The 18388-nt window shown below is 52.8% G+C and overlaps 1 protein-coding gene across 1 annotated transcript; it reads right to left on the reverse strand.

Moving 5' to 3' along the window:
- Nucleotides 1-411: 411 nt before the first annotated feature.
- GOLGA7B (golgin A7 family member B) lies at nucleotides 412-17336 on the reverse strand. Its single transcript, XM_029059889.2, has 6 exons — nucleotides 17013-17336; nucleotides 6663-6788; nucleotides 5444-5596; nucleotides 4321-4422; nucleotides 562-678; nucleotides 412-477 (listed from the first exon to the last, which is right to left on the reverse strand). Exons 1-6 carry the CDS (start codon nucleotides 17022-17024, stop codon nucleotides 412-414), a joined length of 576 nt encoding a protein of 191 aa, XP_028915722.1. The 5' UTR covers nucleotides 17025-17336.
- Between the last annotated feature and the right edge of the window lie 1052 nt (nucleotides 17337-18388).

Below are 18388 nucleotides of genomic sequence, written 5' to 3' on the forward strand. Positions count from 1 at the left end.
TGGAAGCCCAGGTGGGTGAGGTATGGTGCAGCGGGCCCGAGGCTTTTGGGGGGGAAAGAGCTGCTGCTGCAGCTGGCGTGGGGCACCCTATGGGACAGTCCCCCTATGGCCCTGCTCCGGGGGTGCCCCCCGACCTCCCCCCATTCCTCCTGCACCCCTCGGGGCCGGATAGGGCGCTGGGGGCGTGGAGGGGGAGTCTCTCCCGGGGAGAGAGCTGGAAAAGGACTGTCCGCGGGAGGAGGCCGGGGGAAGGACAGGGCCGGACGAGGCAGGCCAGGGCCGGACGAGGCCGGACGGGCCCGGACGAGGCCGGACGGGACCAGAGGGGGATGGACGGAGGACCAGAGTGGGATGGACGGGGAAGGGGCTCCCCCTCTCCCCCTCCTCAGGGGGCGGGGGGGGTCGTCCGAGTCAGAAGCGGGTGCTCTGGTAGCGCAGCCGGCGCAGCTCGGACAGGCCCTCGTCCCGGCAGTAGAGCTCCCTGCAGGGACTCTCGGTCAGTCAGCGTCCCCCGGCCCCTCCGCCGCCCCCGCCGCCGGCCGGCCCGGCCCCTCCGCCCGCCCCGCCGCTGCTGCAGCCGCTGCTGCCGCCGCCGCCGCCGCTGCTGCCGCTGCCGCTGCTGCTGCCGCTGCTGGAGCTGCCGCTGCTGCACCGGTCCTCGTAGATGGAGATCTCCATCTGCCCCCGCCGCCGTTAAGGGCCGCACCCACGCCCCGCTGCGCCCGCCACGCCGCACGCGATGCACCGCGCCGCTCGGGGTGGGGGAGAGGCGGGGGGCGGGGGTTCTAATCCCGCCGCAGCCGCTCCTCGGCTGTGGGACTTGGGGCCGGGTCACTCCGATTAGACCGTAAACCCGTCAGAGGGCAGGGACTGTCTCGATCTGTTACCCATTTGTCCGTTCCAAGCGCTCAGTCCAGTGCTCTGCACATAGGAAGCGCTCCATAAATACTATTGAACTTCACTTCTCTGGGCCTCAGTGAGCTCAAATGGGGAGGAGGTCGGCGGCCGGGATCACCCTCCTGTCTTCCCCAGCGCTTAGAACGGTGCTTTGCACAGAGTAAGGGCTTAACAAATGCGATTTTTAAAAAATGAATAAAGAAATTACTACCGTCACCCACCAGTGACCCCATCCGTTCAACCCTGACTACGCGCTCCGGGCTCTGCCCTCCTTCCTTCCTTTCTTCATTCATTCCATCGTGTTTATTGAACGCTTATTGTGCAGACCACTGTGCTAACCGCTTGGAATGTACAGTTAGGCAACATATATGTCCTTAATGTCACTCCCTTCCTCCAAAATCTCCGGTGGTTGACTATCAACCTTGGCATGTAGCAAAAACTCCTCACTCTTGGCTTCCAAGCTGTCCATCCCCTTGCCCCCTCCTACCTCACCTCCCTTCTCACCTTCTCCATCCTACCCCGCACACTCCGCTCCTCTGCCGTCGCTCACCTCTTCACCGGGCCTCCTCCTCACCTGTCCCGCCATCAACCCCTGGCCCACGTCCTACCGCTGACCTGAAATGCCCTCCCTCCTCACCTCCGCCCAACTAGCTCTCTTCCCCTCTTTAAAGCCCTACTCGGAGCTCACCTCCTCCAGGAAGCCTTCCCGGACTCAGCCCTCCCTTTCCCTCTGCTCCTCCTCCCCTCCCCTTTCCCCCTACTCCCTCCCTCTGCTCTTCCCCCTTTCCCTCCCCCACAGCACTTGTGGAGAAGCGTCGTGGCTCAGTGGAAAGAGCACGAGTTTAGGAGTCAGGGGTCGTGAGTTCTAAATCCGGCTCCGCCACCTGTCAGCTGTGTGACTTCGGGCAAGTCACTTAACTTCTCGGTGCCTCAGTTACCTCATCTGTAAAATGGGGATTAAGATTAAGATGAGCCTCCCACGGGACAACCTGATTACCCTGTATCTAACCCAGTGCTTAAAACAGTGCTCAGCACATAGTAAGCGCTTAACAAGTACCAACATTATTATTATTATTATTAAAATTATTTGTACATATTTATTCCTCTATTTTAATAATGATGTGTATATATTTATGATTCTATTTATCTATTTTGATGGTATTAATGCCTGTCTGCTTGTTTTGTTTTGTTGTCTGTCTCCCCCTTCTAGACTGTGAGCCCGTCGTTGGGTAGGGGCTGTCTCTATCTGTTGCCAAATTGTACTTTCCAAGCGCTTAGTACTGTGCTCTGCACACGGTAAGCACTCAATAAATACGTTTGAATGAATGCATGACCTCATGCAAGTCACTTCTCTGGGCCTCAGTTCCCTCATCTGTAAAATGGGAATTGAGACTGGGAGTCCCACGGGGGACAGGGACTGTGTCCAACCCGATATGCTCGTGTAATAGTGATGGTATTTGTTAAGTGCTTTCTATGTGCTAAGCACCATTCTAAGTACTGGAGGAGATACAAGTTTATCAGGTTGTCCCACAAGGGGCTCCCAGTCTTAGTCTCCGTTGTACAGATGAAGTAAATAAGGCGCAGAGAAGTAAAATGACTTTTCCAAAGTCACACAACTGACAAGTGGCAGAACCGGGATTAGAACCCATGACCTCTGACTCCCAAGCCCGGACTCTTTCCACAAAGCCACGCTGCTTCTCAGCGCTTCATACAGTGCCTGGCACATAGTAAGTGCTTAGCAAATACCACAGTTATTATTATTATTATTACTATTATGCAAGCAAATCAGGTTGGACACAGTCAGTGTCCCACAAGGGGCTCACAGTCTTATTCCCCCTTTTACAGATGAGGGAACTGAAGCCCAGAGAAGTGAGGTGATTTGCCCAAGTCATACAGCAGTCAAGTGGCAGAGGCAGGATTAAAACCCATGACCTCGTGATTCCCAGGCCTGTGCTCTATCCACTAGGCCATGCTGCTGGGTTCGGGTCGGAGGAGGGGGATCCATGGGGGGTGGGAGCGGAGCCTTGTAGTGATCAAGTTCTCCCCCTTTAGACTGGAAGCTCCTTATGGGCAGGGAATGAGTCTTCCAACTCTGTTGCATTGTATTCTCCCAAATGCTCAATACAGTGCTCTGCACATAGTAAGCACTCAATAAATACCACTGATCGATTGAAATTCCAACTCCTTCCCCGGCTGGACTTGGGGGCCTGCGGGGCTGGGGGTGGCGGGTGGAGAGAGCTGAATTTCAGAGGTGAAGGGAATCCAGGGAAACCCAGTAAACAGAGCTGTCAGAGGAACTGATGGCAGATCTCCAAGCCCAAGGATGCCACTCAGCAGCATCCCCTGGGGGGGGGGGGTCCCGCACCTCTTCTCCTTGGGGGACTCTCCAAACTGAGGGCTCGGAGTTATTAACCATTGCCGGTGGACCTCCTCACCCTCCTTCCCTCCCCTTTAATGGAGGAGCTGGGGCCACCAGCATCTTGCTCAGGGCCAAGCTGTGTTTCAGCAGGGCAAACTTGCTCTCTGATGAATTCCTGGCCTCACTCCACCTCCTCCCCACACATATACTTAAAGCTACTTAAGTACCCTACTTAAAGCTCACCTCCTCCAAGAGGCCTTCCCAGACTGAGCTCCCCTTTTCCCTCTGCTCCCTCTACCCCTCCCACCTCTCCTCAACTGAGCCCTCTTTTCCCCTCTTTCCCTCTGCTCCTCCCCCTCTCCTTTCCCATCCCCTCAGCACTGTACTCGTCCGCTCAACTGTATATATTTTCATTACCCTATTTATTTTGTTAATGAGATGTACATCACCTTGATTCTATTTATTTGCTATTGTTTTAATGAGATGTTCATCCCCTTGATCCTATTTATTGCTACTGTTCTTGTCTGTCCATCTCCCCCGATTAGACTGTAAGCCCGTCGAAGGACAGGGACTGTCTCTGTTACCGATTTGTACATTCCAAGCGCTTAGTCCAGTGCTCTGCACATAGTAAGCGTTCAATAAATACTACTGAATGAATGAATGTACATATAAAGAGACACACACACCCAAAGGCACTGGCTGAACATGTGCAGGGCAGAGTCCTTGCCTGGTGTTTTAGACCGTGAGCCCATTTTGTTGGGCTGGGATTGTCTCTGTTGCCGAACTGTACGTTCCAAGCACTCAGTACAGTGCTCTGCACACAGTAAGCACTCAATAAATATGATTGAATGAATGAATGGTTGTTCAAGTAAGTTGCTGGGACTTCTTTGAGTTCCAGGAGGCCTCCAAAGGGATTTCTTCACAAGCATCATGATCCATCCCACGTGGGCTTGCTATAGGAGGAGACCAAACCAGCTCCAGCCCAGCCCATGCTCCATAAGGGCCCCCCCCGCCTGCTGCTGTCCTCAACCCTCTTACCCCCTCCCAACAACTGAGAAGGATACCACCCTCATGCCCCGTTCCACAGGGTCTGTGAGGAGGAGGCCCCGAGGGGCAAAGATCTTCTCATTCTGGTCCTGGATGTAGCGGGAAATCTTCTTCAGGACCTGCCAGAGGAGCAGAGGAGAATTCTGTTCAGCAGGACTCCAGGAAGTCCAGCTGGCAGAACCAGGGTGTGCGTTTGGGGGGAGGGAAGGGGTGGCAGCTGTTAAGGGACCACTGAAGGGAGGAGGTTGAGTCCCCTCAGCGTGGCTTAGTGAAAAGAGCACGGGTTTGGGAGTCAGAGGCCGTGGGTTCTAATTCCGGCTCTGCCACTTATCAGCTGTGTTACTTTGGGCAAGTCACTTATAATAATAATGTTGGTATTTATTAAGCGCTTACTGTGTGCAGAGCATTGTTCTAAGCGCTGGGGTAGATACAGGGTAATCAGGTTGCCCCATGTGAGGCTCACAGTCTTAATCCCCATTTTACAGATGAGGGAACTGAGGCACAGAGAAGTGAAGTGACTTGCCCAAGGTCACACAACTGACAAGTTGCAGAGTCAGGACTAGAACCCATGACCTCTGACTCTGAAGCCTGTGTTGTTTCCACTGAGCCACGCTGAGGGGACTCAACCTCCTCCCTTTCTGTGCCTCAGCGACCTGATCTGGAAAATGGGGATTAAGACTGTGAGCCCCATGTGGGATGACCTGTTTACCTTGTATCTACCCCAGTGCTTAGAACAGGGCTTGACACATAGTAAGAACTTCAAAATTACCATCATTATTATTATTATTGTGAGCAGGGAATGTGTCTGTTATATTGTTCTACTGTACTCTCCCAAGCGCTTAGTACAGTTCTCTGCATACAGTAAGCAGTCAATTAATAAGTCTGAGAGAGAGAGGGTCCCTCTGAGATGGAGCCTGGGGGGAGCCCAAAGAGCTGGAGCAGGAATTGGAAACTGCAACTCAGAGGTTGGAGAAAGGGGCTCTGAGGTGGACACGGGAGATGTGAAAATGAAGACAGCAAGCAGGGAGGGTGGGGGAGATACAGGGGGAGACTGAGGAATGAGGGGCTAGGAAGGGATGTGAGGGGTTGAAGGGGGGCAGGAAGAAAGGTGAGGGGAACCGGGGGAGGATCAGAAAGCACCTTCTCATAGTGGGTCTCCATGCAGAGGAAGATGAAGTAGGCCGTGGCACAAGCCAGACACCCCTCTAGGTAGGAGCTGCCCCCGATCTTCTCAGCCTCGGCATAGAAATTGTTCAGCGTCTTCACCGTCTCCTCAAACAACTGCCGCTCAATCTGGAGGAAGAGCAGCGTGTAAGTCTGGGGGTCCCAAAGCCCAAGAAGCATGGATTATACTGGGGTGGGTTTCATGAATTGAGGATGGGCAGGTGAGTTCGCAGTATGGGCTTGGAGCCCGGGTGATCTGTGAGTGAGATGAGGAAGAATGCCCCATGCAGTGGATGTATTTTGTGGAAACTGCATTCCTGGAAAAAGAATAAATGGGCTCAGTCGGTACCGAGGAGAGAGAGCTGTGGCACTGTCCTTTTTGTTCATATCTTTAAATTACTATAGTATCTGTCTCTCCTGCAGAGACTCCGTCTTCTAGTTCTATAAGAAACTCCCAAGCACTTAGTCCAGGGCTTTGCACACGGTAGGCACTCAATAAATACTTCTGATTGACTGCTGATGCAATGGGCCTCTCAGGGAAAGAACAGAAGCAAACCCACTGGGGTGGCGATGGCGCTGGCCAACCCGAGGGCAGAGTTTTCAGAACTATAGGCAGCAAAAAGCCCATGCGGCCTAGTAGTGTTGCCATGTGGCCAGCTCGTGCTGGTCCCGCCCCCACTCACCAATACCACCCGTCCCCTCAGCCCTACCCCCCTCCTGCCGCTCTGGCCAATTCCACTGCAGTGCTTAGAGAGGAGGAAGGTCGACCTGCAGCAGAATCACAGGGATGGGGGTCCCAACTGCACTGGATCAGACGACCCTGAGTCAGAAGGATGGAGCAGCCGAGCAGGGCTGCCTTCTCAACTCAAGTGACCCTCCCCTGTGGCCTGTGGCCAAAGGGGTCGGTCCGCAGGACTGTCAGAGTCCACGGGCTACTCGGAGGGTGGGGGAAGGGGACAGGGAGGGCAGCTCCCCGTAGAAAATTTGGGAGTAGCTGACTGACCTTCCACCGGTCCCACGAGGAACAGGGATCCCAGGGTGGATTTGGAGCCTCTCCTGTGATCTGCCCCTCTTGCCCAGGCTAATTGGGATCTGTTTGGTCCCAAGAGGAAGACACAGGCTCCGGGGGCTGCAGGGGGTTCTAGCAGGCCCTTTGCCCCCCTCCTCTACACCTTCACCACCCTCCCCCGCTTACCCGGCTGTCCAGTTCTGGGGGGAATTTAGTCTGGAACTGGCAGATGGTCCCATCACTGTAATCCCGCTGGACGAAGACCTTGGTGGCGAGGGAGGCGCTGCGTCGGAGCTCCTGCAAGTTGTGCACCTTTGGGGACACACAACGAGAGGTGTGAGCTGCCTGTGGGGATAGTGGGAAGGATGGGGGCAGGGGGAGGAGAAAGGAGAGCAGGAGGAGGAGGAAAAAGAAGAAGAAGAGGAGGAGAAGGAGGAGGAGAAGGAGGAGGAAAAGGAGGAAGAGGCAGCAATAAGCCTGGGGCCGGGGCTTGAGATTACAGCATGACATAGTGGATAGAGCACAGGCCTGGGACTCAGAAGGTCATGGGTCCTAATCCCAGCTACACCACTTGTGTGCTGTGTGACTTTGGGCAAGTCACTTCACTTCTCTGTGCCGCAGTTACCTTATCTGTAAAATGGGGGTTGAGACTGCTCTCTACACGTAACGGGGACTGTGTCCAGCCCAATTTGCTTGTATCTACCTCAGTACTTAGTACAGTGCCTGGCACATAGTAAGCGCTTAACAAATTACCACAGATATCATTATTACAGCAAGCGTTCAATGCTTACAGAGTCCCTCTTGCACATGGGTTTACAGTCTAAGAGGGAGGGAGAACAAGGATCTTAACCCCTTTCACAGCTCAGAGAGGCTAAATGACTCACCCAAGGTCACTCAACAGGCTTGTTGCAAAGCTGAGACTAGTATCCTGTTCTCCTGACTCACAGATCCGGACTCTTTCCACTAGGCACTGGAGCCCTAAAGGAGCTTAAGGAAGATCCATTAAACGAGGTCTCCTGCTCAATAATTGTGGTGCCATTTCTTAAGTGCTTCATATGTTCCAATCACTGTTCTAAGCACTGGGGTAGATACAAGATAATCGGGTTGGATACCGTCCCTGTCCCACAGGATTAAGGCTCACAGTCTTAATCCCCATTTTACAGATGAGGGAACCGAGGCATAGAGACGTTCCGTGACTCGCCCAAGATCACGCAGCAGGTATCATGGGCAGGGATTGTCTCTATTTGTTGCTGAATTGTTCTTTCCAAGTGCTCAGTACAGTGCTCTGTACACAGTACGTACTCAATAAATACAACTGAGTGAATGAATGTGGCAGGGTCAAAACTAGAACCCACATCCTCTGACTCCCAGCCCCATGCTCCTTCCACTAGGCCATGCTGCTTCCTGCTGTTCAAGGCACCAGGTTCCAGGAAATTCATTCATTCATTCAATAGTATTTATTGAGCACTTACTATGTGCAGAGCACTGTACTAAGCGCTTGGAATGTGCAAATCGGCAACAGATAGAGACGGTCCCTGCCCTTTGACGGGCTTACGATCTAATCGGGGGAGACGGACAGACGAGAACGATGGCGATAAATAGAGTCAAGGGGAAGAACATCTCATAAAAACAATGGCAAATAAATAGAATCAGGGTGATGTACATCTCATTAAACAAAATAAACAAAATAAATAGGGTGATGAAGATATATACAGTCGAGCGGACGAGTACGGTGCTGAGGGGGTGGGATGGGAGAGGGGGAGGAGGAGAGGGAAAGGGGGGAGAAGAGAGTTTAGCTGCGGAGAGGTGAAGGGGGGGCTAGAGGGAGCAGAGGGAAAAAAGGGGGGAGCTCAGACTGGGAAGGCCTTTGCCATTGCAGGAACTGGGATTGGGGGTGGGGGGTGGTTGGGGGGAGGGGCTAAGTCTCAAAGACCCAGAATCGAGCCCAGGGTAAACCATCCTTCTCACCAGAGGAGAGAATGAGCTGGCCCTGATTTTCCATGAGGGTCTGGCAACTGGGTCCCCCACAGTCTACTTACCACCACATGTGTCTGTGCCACACGGGCCAGGTTGGCAGGGGAAAGACAGAGGAGGTCTCTGGGGACCGGCTTCTGTGCCACACTGGCTCTAGAGACCTCCTCTGTCTTTCCCCTGCCAACCCAACCCAAGACAGAGCCCCATTGCCTTGCTGGAAGCTGGTAGGTACCACTGCTGAAATTTGCAGCTGGAAAAGGGCCAGGAGAAAAGCCAGCTATATCTATGCTCTAGGCTTCAAGGCTCTCCATCATCACCTCTCCCCTTCCTATCTCTCCTCCCTTCTCTCTTTCCACTGCCCACCCCGCACTCTCCGCTCCTCTGCCGCCCACCTCCTCACCGTCCCCCGTTCTCGCCTCTCCTGCCGTCGACCCCTGGGCCACGTCCTCCCGTGGTCCTGGAACACCCTCCCTCCTCACCTCCGCCAAACTAATTCTCTTCCCCTCTTCAAAACCACCTCCTCCAAGAGGCCTTCCCAGACTGAGCTCCCCTTTTCCCTCTGCTCCCTCTACCCCCCCCTTCACCTCTCCACAGCTAAACCCTCTTCTCCCCCCTCTCCCTCTGCTCCTCCCCCTCTCCCTTCCCCTCCCCTCAGCACTGTACTCGTCCGCTCAACTGCATATATCTTCATTATCCTATTTATTTTGTTAATGAGATGTACATCACTCTGATTCTATTTATTTGTTATTGTTTTAATGAGATGTTCTTCCCCTTGATTCTATTTTTTGCCGTTGTTCTTGTCTGTCCGTCTCCCCCGATTAGACTGTAAGCCCGTCAAAGGGCAGGGACTCTATCTGTTACCGATTTGTACATTCCAAGCGCTTAGTCCAGTGCTCTGAACATAGTAAGCGCTCAATAAATACTATTGAATAGAATAGAATAGTGCACCTCCATTGCTTTGTACACTCTTCACAGTGCACACACTCCACAACGCACACCTCTGACAGCGCGTGCCCTCGGCAGTACACACCCTCAGCAGTGCACGCTGTGAGCAGGGATCAATTGGTCAGTCACTGAGGGCTCAGGTGTAAGAAGACCAATCCTGAGAACTGGAAAGCTGCTGTGAAAGGCAGCCTCTGTTGCGGGTAGGGGTATCCCATGGCATTCAGTGCTCAGAACAGTGCTTGACACATAGTAAGCACTTAACAAATGCCATTATTATTATTATTATTATTATTATTATATTGGACAGGACTTAGGAGCAGACCGAAAACTAGCACCAAATCTTGAAGATACCCAGCCCAATTGAGAGTTCTGCATTCTAGGGAAACATAATAATAATAATAATAATGTCGGTATTTGTTAAGTGCTTACTTTATGCAGAGCACTGTTCTAAGCACTGGGGTAGATACAGGGTAATCAGATTGTCCCATGTGAAGCTCACAATCTTAATCCCCATTTTACAGATGAGGTAACTGAGGCACAGAAAAGTTAAGTGACTCGCCCACAGTCACACAGCTGACAAGTGGCAGAGCCGGGATTCGAACCCATGACCTCTGACTTCCAAGCCCGGGCTCTTTCCACTGAGCCACGCTGCTTCTCATAACATGTTGAGAAGGAATGAGAATGAGCCATGGAGAGAAGAAGATGAAGAGGTTGGAGAGGGTGAACCATGGATAGCGCTGCAGTCTCCCGAGAGAACGGGCCTGGGAGTCAGAAGGACCTGGGTTCTAATCCCAGCTCTGCCACTTCTCTGCTGTGTGACCTTGGGCAAGTCACTTCTCGGGAGTTGAGTTCCCTCATCTGTAAAATGGGGATTAAGACTGTGAGACCTATGTGGGACAAGGACTATGAAAAACCTGATTATCCCGTATCATCCTCAGCACTTAGAACAGCAGCCGGCACATAGTAAGCACTTAGCAAATATCACGATTATTATCATCCCACCTCGTGATGTTGCTGAAGGCCTGAGCAGTCATCGCAGAGGTCGGATGAACCGCCCAGAAACCTGGCACACTTGCTGCAAAGGCGCTCACACAATCCTGCACCTCCCACCTCGCCCGCCCAGGCATCCAGACTGGTGTGTCAACACACCCCATGAAGACACACGCATAACAGAACTAAAGAAGAGTAGCCCAGATTGAGAATCCTGCTCACTCTGCACCCCGGGGAAACCCATCCCTCCCCACCCAACTCCATCCCACACACACACTTAATGACTCAGTTTACCCCCTGCATAAATTCAAGCTGTAATACGACTCTGATCCTACTGTTTTGCCATGAAACGTTCATTTCGGGTTTATGCTAATCATCACCTAAATGCTTTGCCATCCTAAGGAAACATTCCATGAGCCTTTCGGGTTGATACTAACCACCACCTGAGGCCCAGCCATAAGCTTCAGAAGTAAAAGCTTGGGAATCCAAAGCTAACAACACAGTTCAGAGAAAGGGACAGGTTCTCCCCTGCAGGGCCGGTTCTCTTTTTTGGGGTGGAGGAGGGGAGGCTCCTCCATACCGCTGGACCCCCCCAGCCCAATATCTCCTACTGGCTTCTGTTCCAAGCCAGCTCTGGGTGAGGAGTGGAGCTGCGATCCTGGATAATTGGGAATGGTGATGAGGCAAGATGACTCCAGGAGGGATGGGGAGAGTAGAGGGTGAGTTTGTCCAAGAAAATTGCTGGAGGGAAATGGTTCACTAGTAAGGGTGAATGAACAAAAGAAAAGCAGCAAGAATCAGTGTTGCCTAGTGGAAAGAACATGGAACCAGGAGTCAGAGGACCTGGGTTCTAATCCCTGCTGTGCCTCTGGCTTGTTGTGTGACCTTGGGGAAGTCACTTCACTTCTCTGGGCCTCACTTCTCTCATCTGTAAAATAGAGATTCAATACCTGTTTTCCCTTCCCTTTAGACTGTGAACCCCATGTGGAACAGGAATTGTGCTTGACCTGATTAGCTCGTATATAATGATCATAATAATAGTAATTTTGGTATTTATTAAGCACTTTCTATGTGCCGAGCACTGTACTATGGGCCGGGATACATACAAGAGAATCAGGTCCCAACTGGGGCTCACATTCTAAGTAGGAGGGAGAACAAAGGTATTAAATCCCCATTTTGCAGATGAGGGAACTGAGGCACAGAGAAGTTAAGTGGCTTGCCCAAGGTTACAGAGCAGGTGACTGGTAGAGCAGGGATTAGAACTCAGGTCCTCTGACTCCCAGCCCCATGCTCTTTCCACTAGGCGACGCTGCTTCTACTCCAACGCTCGGTACTTGGTAAGCATTTAACAAATACCACAGTTATTTGGAATTACTTTCAGCTACTCCCAGCAGTTCTCTGTTGGGGGGTATGGGGAACAGGGAGACTCCACAGATCAGGAATTCAGAGTTTTCCTGCTACACCCAACCAGCGCCCCGGTTAAGCACTCAGCGATTGGGGGCTGTAGGCCGCATGGACTGTTTCCCTTCTCTAGCCCCGGCCTGACTTCTGCTGGTGGAAGAACGGCAGCCGGCCAGGCTCAGAGTAATGGACAGAATCTGAGGCCTGGAGTCAGAAGGACCTGATTCTAATCCTGACTCCACCACATGTCAGTCATTCGTATTTACTGAGCGCTTATTGCGTCCTAAACGCTTGGGATAGTACAAAGTAACAGACACACTCCCTGCCCACAGTGAACTTACAGTCTAGAGGGGGAGACAGACATTAATATAAATAATTTATTTATTATCTGCTGTATGACATTGGGTAAGTCACTTAACTTTTCTGCCTCAGTTACCTCATCTGTAAAATGGGGATTAAGACTGTAAACTCCACGTGTGACTTGGACTGTGTCCAATCTGATTAGTTTGGAGAAGCAGTGTGGCTTAGCGGAAAGAGTACGGGCCTGAGAATCAGCAGGACCTGGGTCCTAATCCTGGCTCTGCCACTTGTCTGCTTTGTGACCTTGGGCAACCTTAACTTCTCTGTGCCTCGGTTACCTCATCTGCAAAATGGGGATTCGATACCTGTTCTCCCTCCTACTTAGACCGTGTGCCCCAAGTGGACCCGGTTATCTTGAATCTATCCCAGTGTTTAGTACAGGGCTTTGCACATAATAAGTGCTTAACAAATACCACAATTATTATGCGGCCTCTGCACCTCCCCTCAAACGTCTTTCCAGGAGAGCAGTCCCCACTGTTGTGGCAGGAGGCTCTGGATTCCTGGATTTTCCTGAGGGAGAGGTTTATAGCTGACACCATGAATTGAGCCTCTCATCTCTCACCCGCCTTTGCAGGCCAGACTTCCCACCTGCCCCTGGGCTCTTAGCTGAGCAAGAGCATTGCCTTGAAGCAATTAGCATGAAATAGAAAGGAAAAACACCTCAAGAAGTCTGTTAGCACCAATTATCGGGCTGCAGGGCTTGGGAGGGTGTGAATGGAAGGAAGAGTTGGGAAGCTGTCTGACCTGAGGCAGGCAGCTTGTATTCCGGATCCCTGGCCCCGTGGGTCACACATCCACAGCTTTATCCTGCTACAAGAAAAACATGCACCGGAGGCAGGTTTGGACTTTAGGGGGTTGGAGTTAATGGACATCCCGGCATCAGGGCTTGGTGCAGGCAGGAGGCACGAACAAACTTCCAATCCCAGTCATTAGAAAACTATTCCATTCCATCCAACTGAAGGTGTGAGTGGGGGTGGCATTTAGTGGCAGGGCCTTCTGGAGAATGAGCTGGACCAGCTTAGAGGGACAGTGTCCACTGATCTTTATGTGCCTGACCTTCTCCTCTGTATGCTGAGAGCCCTCACTCGGTTGGGAGCTAGGCCTCAATTTATTTCTCTGAATTCTCCCCAGAGTTTAGCACAAGGTTTTCCATAATGCAAGCAAGTAAAAAAGGTTTGTGGTGGTAGTAATGATGATGTGCACCCCAGCCTCACAATACTTCTATAAATATTCTTATACTCCACTATTTCCCCTTCCCTAACCTATTTTAATGTCTATTTTCCCCTGTAAATTATAAGCTTTTTGTGGGCAGGGATCCTATCTACCACCTCTGTTGTCTTGCACTTTCCCAAGCACTTAGTACAGTGCTCTGCACATAGTAAACACCTCAATAAATACCATTTATTGATTGATTGGTGACTTTTGGTGTCAGATATGATGACAGAGTATGGGTACACTTACGTACATATCTGTAATTTTATCTATCCCTTTGCTCTTCCCCCCTCCCAGCCCCAAAGCAACTATGTACATATCTGTGATTTTGTTTATTTGCACTGATGTCTGTTTCCCCAACTCAAGACTGTGAGTTGGTTGTGGGCAGGGAAAGGCACTGTTTATTGTTGTATTGTACTTTCCCAAGTGCTTAATACAGTGCTCTGCACGCAGTAACCGCTCAATAAAAAATATAATTGAATGATTGATGAATGAGTGAATGAATGAGTGAATAATAATAATAATAATAATCATGTTGGTATTTGTTAAGCACGTACTATGTGCAGAGCACTGTTCTAAGCGCTGGGGTAGATACAGGGTAATCAGGTGGTCCCACGTGAGGCTCACAGTTAATCCCCATTTTACAGATGAGATAACTGAGGCCCAGAGAAGTGAAGTGACTTGCCCACAGTCACACAGCTGACAAGCGGCAGAGCCGGGATTCGAACTCATGACCTCTGACTCCCAAGCCAGTGCTCTATCCACTGAGCCACGCTGCTTCTCTAGCGACGCTGCTTAGTGTGAGATCTCATAAGGCTTTTGGAAATTGGGCAGAGGGGGGCTTCACCCCATTTCCTGGTTCCCACCAGGAACCTCATCTCTCCAGAGGGAACAGTTTGTTACTCCCTTACTCAGCAGGGAGGGCCCGGCTGCCCATGACATACATTCACTGCAGTTTGCTGCACTGAAAATGTGTTCATTAAATTCCTCTTAATTAGGTCAATTTAAAGCAGAAGACTCTTCCCATACCTCTCCTCTGCTGTCTCCCTTCCCTCGTCCTCACGCTTTTTTATAACCCCTCCCACTAGCCAAGGAACAGGGACTCAAAGACTGGAGGAGACTTATTCCCACCTAAGCCATTTCTTATCCAACCCTTCTCCCTGAAGCTGCCTGCCAGGGCTCTTGGGTTCTATCGTAATTCCTCAGGCCAGCTCGGACTGTCCAACCAAAGGACGGCTACCCACCACAGTAGCCCCACCATGTTTTCCTGATATTTTCATTTTCTCCATTGACGGCCTAGATCTGAGGTTTGGGGGTGTTCTGGGGTGTTCATAGAATGTAGAGGTCCTGATTTGTGCTTCTCCCTTCATCTTTCCAAGTCACACCTCAAGACATCGACCCCGGCATTCCCTCCTGAGGCCACTCCCAGTGCTCCCTCTGCCTTTAGCATTTCTCCGGGGTCAGGGAAATCTTCAAGGGTCAGGGTCAGGGTCAGTCTTCAAGGGACTGCCTTTATCCTCACCCTACTTGTCCCCCAAGAACCACGGCCTGCACCCGAGTCACCTCACGCCTCTGTAGACAGCCGACTCTACCCCAAACGCCCGCACTTCATTCTGCAAGGAATAATATGAATCATATTTGGTATTGATGTCACACTGCTCACCAGCGCAGCCCAGTGTATCTTCCTACATTAATTTCCAAGTCTCCCCACAGTCGGGAACCCACCCAGGGCTAGAGAGACAGGGACACGAGGTTTTCTCGAGGTCTATGGAAGACCAGGAAGAGAATCCTGGTATCCCGATGCCCTTGGAGTCACCGGGGGCTGGAGCGGCAAGAAGGAACGTCTGGAATTGACTCATGGGTATAACCTGGGGAAGGGACTTTCCCGTGCCTCAGTTTACAAACCCATAAAGGAGGGAGACTATACTGCCAGCTTGTTTATAGGTTGGAATGAGTGAAGGTGATAATGTGCATAAGAGAACCTTCTGGACACCAAAGTCCTCCTTTGGCCTAGAGCTGCAGCAGATTCTGTTCTGCCTAGGGAGGAGGGCGACCTCACCTCATTTGCTGGGGAATCGATCTCACAGAGGCCCCCCTGGGGCTGACGGCCCAGCTGTCCTAGAACTGCATCCACGGAGCTGCCAGTCAGCGAAGGGCAGGATAGGGAGGGAGAGCTTCCCTCAGGAGGGACCGCCTGGCAGGAACAGGCGAGGGTGACGTTTGGCAGCCCAGAAGGCCTTTCCCCCCTGGAATTCCACCCCTGAAAATTGAAGCTTTGGTTTTCAAGCCGGGGGCTCTCTGAACCTCCCTTTCCTCCCCCCCACCACCCCAACTCAGAAGACCGGGAAAAGGTGCTGAGCGGTGGAGAGACAGCTTCCTCTTGGAACAACTTCAGACCGACCGAGCCCATGGGCGAACGCGCCGCATTAGCGACGCGCGGAAGCAAGCGCGGCCACTGGTGACGGGGAGCCCTGCTTCCCCTCCCCCACGCCCCTTCCACCCCCACCTCGCCACCCGAGGCTGGGGATGAGAGTCAGTGTGGTGTAGTGGATAGGCCACAGGTCTGGGAGTCAGGTCATGGGTTCTAATTCAGGCCTCACCACTTGTCTGCTGTGTGACCTTAGGCAAGTCGCTTCACTCTTCTATGCCCCAGTTCCCTCATCTGTAAAATAACAATAATGGTATTCGTTAAGTGCTTCCTATGTGCCAAGAACTGTTCTACGCGGTGGGGGAGTTACAAGGTAATCAGATTGTCCCACGTGGGTCTCGCCATTTTAATTCCCATTTTACAGATGAGATAACTGAGGCACAGAAAAGTTAAGTGACTTGCCCAAAGTCACACACCCGACAAGCGGCAGAGGTGGGATTGGAACCCACGACCTCTTACTCCCGAGCCCGGGCTCTTTCCACTAAGCCACGTAGATTGCGAACCACACAGGGGACAGGGCCTCTGTCCACCCCGATTTTCTTAGATCCACCCCAGCGATTAGTACAGTGTTTGGCACGTAGTAAGTGCTTAACAAACACCGTGGCTTAGTCGAAAGAGCTCGAAAGAGCACGGGCCTGGGAGTCAGAGGTCGAGAGTTCTAATTCCGGCTCCGCCGCTTGCCTGCTACGTGACCTTGGGCAAGCCACTTGACTTTTCTGAGCCTCAGTTACTTCGTCGGTAAAAGGGAGATTGAAACTGTGAGCCCCACGTGGGACAACCTGATTACTCTGTATCTACCCACTGTTCAGAACAGTGCTTGGCAAATAGTAAGCGCTTAACAAATACCGTTATTATTATTCGACCCCCGCTCGCGGCTCCTGCATCCTTTCTCCGGCAAAGCCAAGCCGGGGATCCTGGGAGAGGTGACGGTTGGCGGTTCCCTTGCCAACAAGTGGTGCGGGAGGATGTGCGGGACTCCTCGGGGGAGGAGGCCCCCGGGGAATGTGGAGGAGGGGGTCCCCTCCTTGGTTTTCTCGCCACCCTTTCCCCCCTCCTACGTCCGGCGGTTTTCCTGGCCTTCCGCTCCCTCCAAGTCAGCCCCGAGGCCCGGGCTTTGTCCCTGAGTGCTACCTGCAGCCCCGGGAAGGGGTTGAGCCGGGGGGGGGGGGGGACGGACCGTGGGGGACGGGGAGGTGGGCAGGGCCCAGGGGCTGGTCTCCCCTTACCTCGGTGGCCATATTCTGGCGGAGCGAAGACAGGAGGGCGGAGCTGGCTGTGGCTCTGGTCCGGACGAGGACCAGCTCCGAGGGAGGATGCGGGAGGATGCGGGAGGATGCTCTCCGCTGTGCTGGTGCACTGTCCTCTGTTCCGATCCTGGCCCGGAGCCGGGAAGGACAGCGTGCGGGGGTCAGCCCGCAGCGGCGCCCGCTTCCGTGGCCGCCGCAGAGCTCCGAGGAGCTGGAAGAGCTGCGGCGGCTGCAGGAGGAGGGGCCTGGACGTCCCAGCCCCCAGACTCAGCGGCTCGAGGAGCCCCCCTCCCCACCCCAGCCCCGGGGGAGGGGAGGTCGGTGAGCAGAGGAGAGAAAGCTGCCCCGCCCCGCCCGGCGGCCCCGCCCGCTCCTCCCCCCCTACCGAGTCCCGGGAGATCCCGGGAGGCGGCCCCGGCCTGACCCTGTCACGATCCTGTCCCGACTCAAGCGATAGCCCAGAGCGAGCTACTTCGGGGTCTGCGGACGATCCGGGGGTCGGAGCCGGCGGGGCCCGAAGCGCTGTGTGGGAGGACTCTCTGCTCTTTCCCTCCCCCCGGCCCCTGTGGATACGTGTGTATATTATTTAGTACTCTATTTTATTAAGGACGCGTATATATCTACGATTCTATTTTGATGGTAACAACAACGATAAGAATTATGGTATTTGTTAAGCCCGTACAGTGCGCCGAGAACTGTTCTAAGCGCTGGGGTAGATACAGGGTGATCACGTTGTCCCGCGTGGGGCTCACAGTCTTAATTAGGAGAAGCAGCCTGGCTCCGTGGAAAGGGCCCGGGCTTGGGAGTCAGAGGTATGGGTTCTAATCCCGGCCCCGCCACCTGTCAGCTGTGTGACTCCGGGCGGGTCATTTCACTTCTCTGGGCTTCAGTTACCTCATCTGTAAAATGGGGACTAAGACTGTGGGCCCCACGTGGGACAACCTGATTATCTTGTATCCACCCCCTCCAGGGCTTAGAACAGCGCTCGGCACGTAGTAAGCGCTCAACGAATGCCATCATTATTATTAATCCCCATTTCACAGATGAGGTAACTGAGGCACAGGGAAGTTAAGTGGCCGGCCCAAGGTCACACAGCAAACGAGTGGCGGAGCCGGGATTAGAACCCACGTCCTCTGACTCCCAAGCCCGGCCTCTTTCCACTTGAGCCATGCCGCTCCTCCTATTGATGCCTGCTTACTTGTTTTGTTTTGCTGTCTCTCTCTCTCCCTTTTAGACTGTGAGCCTGTGGTTGGGCAGGAATTCTCTATCTGTTGTCGAATTGTACATTCCAAGCGCTCAGTACAGTGCTCTGCACACAGTAAGTGCTCAACAAATACGAATGAATGAATGAATGA

The sequence above is a fragment of the Ornithorhynchus anatinus genome, chromosome 3 (genome assembly GCF_004115215.2).
Source record: "Ornithorhynchus anatinus isolate Pmale09 chromosome 3, mOrnAna1.pri.v4, whole genome shotgun sequence".
NCBI lineage: Eukaryota > Metazoa > Chordata > Mammalia > Monotremata > Ornithorhynchidae > Ornithorhynchus > Ornithorhynchus anatinus.

Bases quoted from the DNA above. Each gene is read 5' to 3' on its own strand.
- GOLGA7B (XM_029059889.2), bottom strand. The intron at 679-4,320 runs GTATCCTTCTCA...CGGCGGGGGCAG, and splicing joins TGGAACGGGGCATGAGGGTG to ATGGAGATCTCCATCTACGA. The intron at 478-561 runs GCGGGCGGAGGG...CCCTGCAGGGAG, and splicing joins GCGGCTGCAGCAGCGGCGGG to CTCTACTGCCGGGACGAGGG.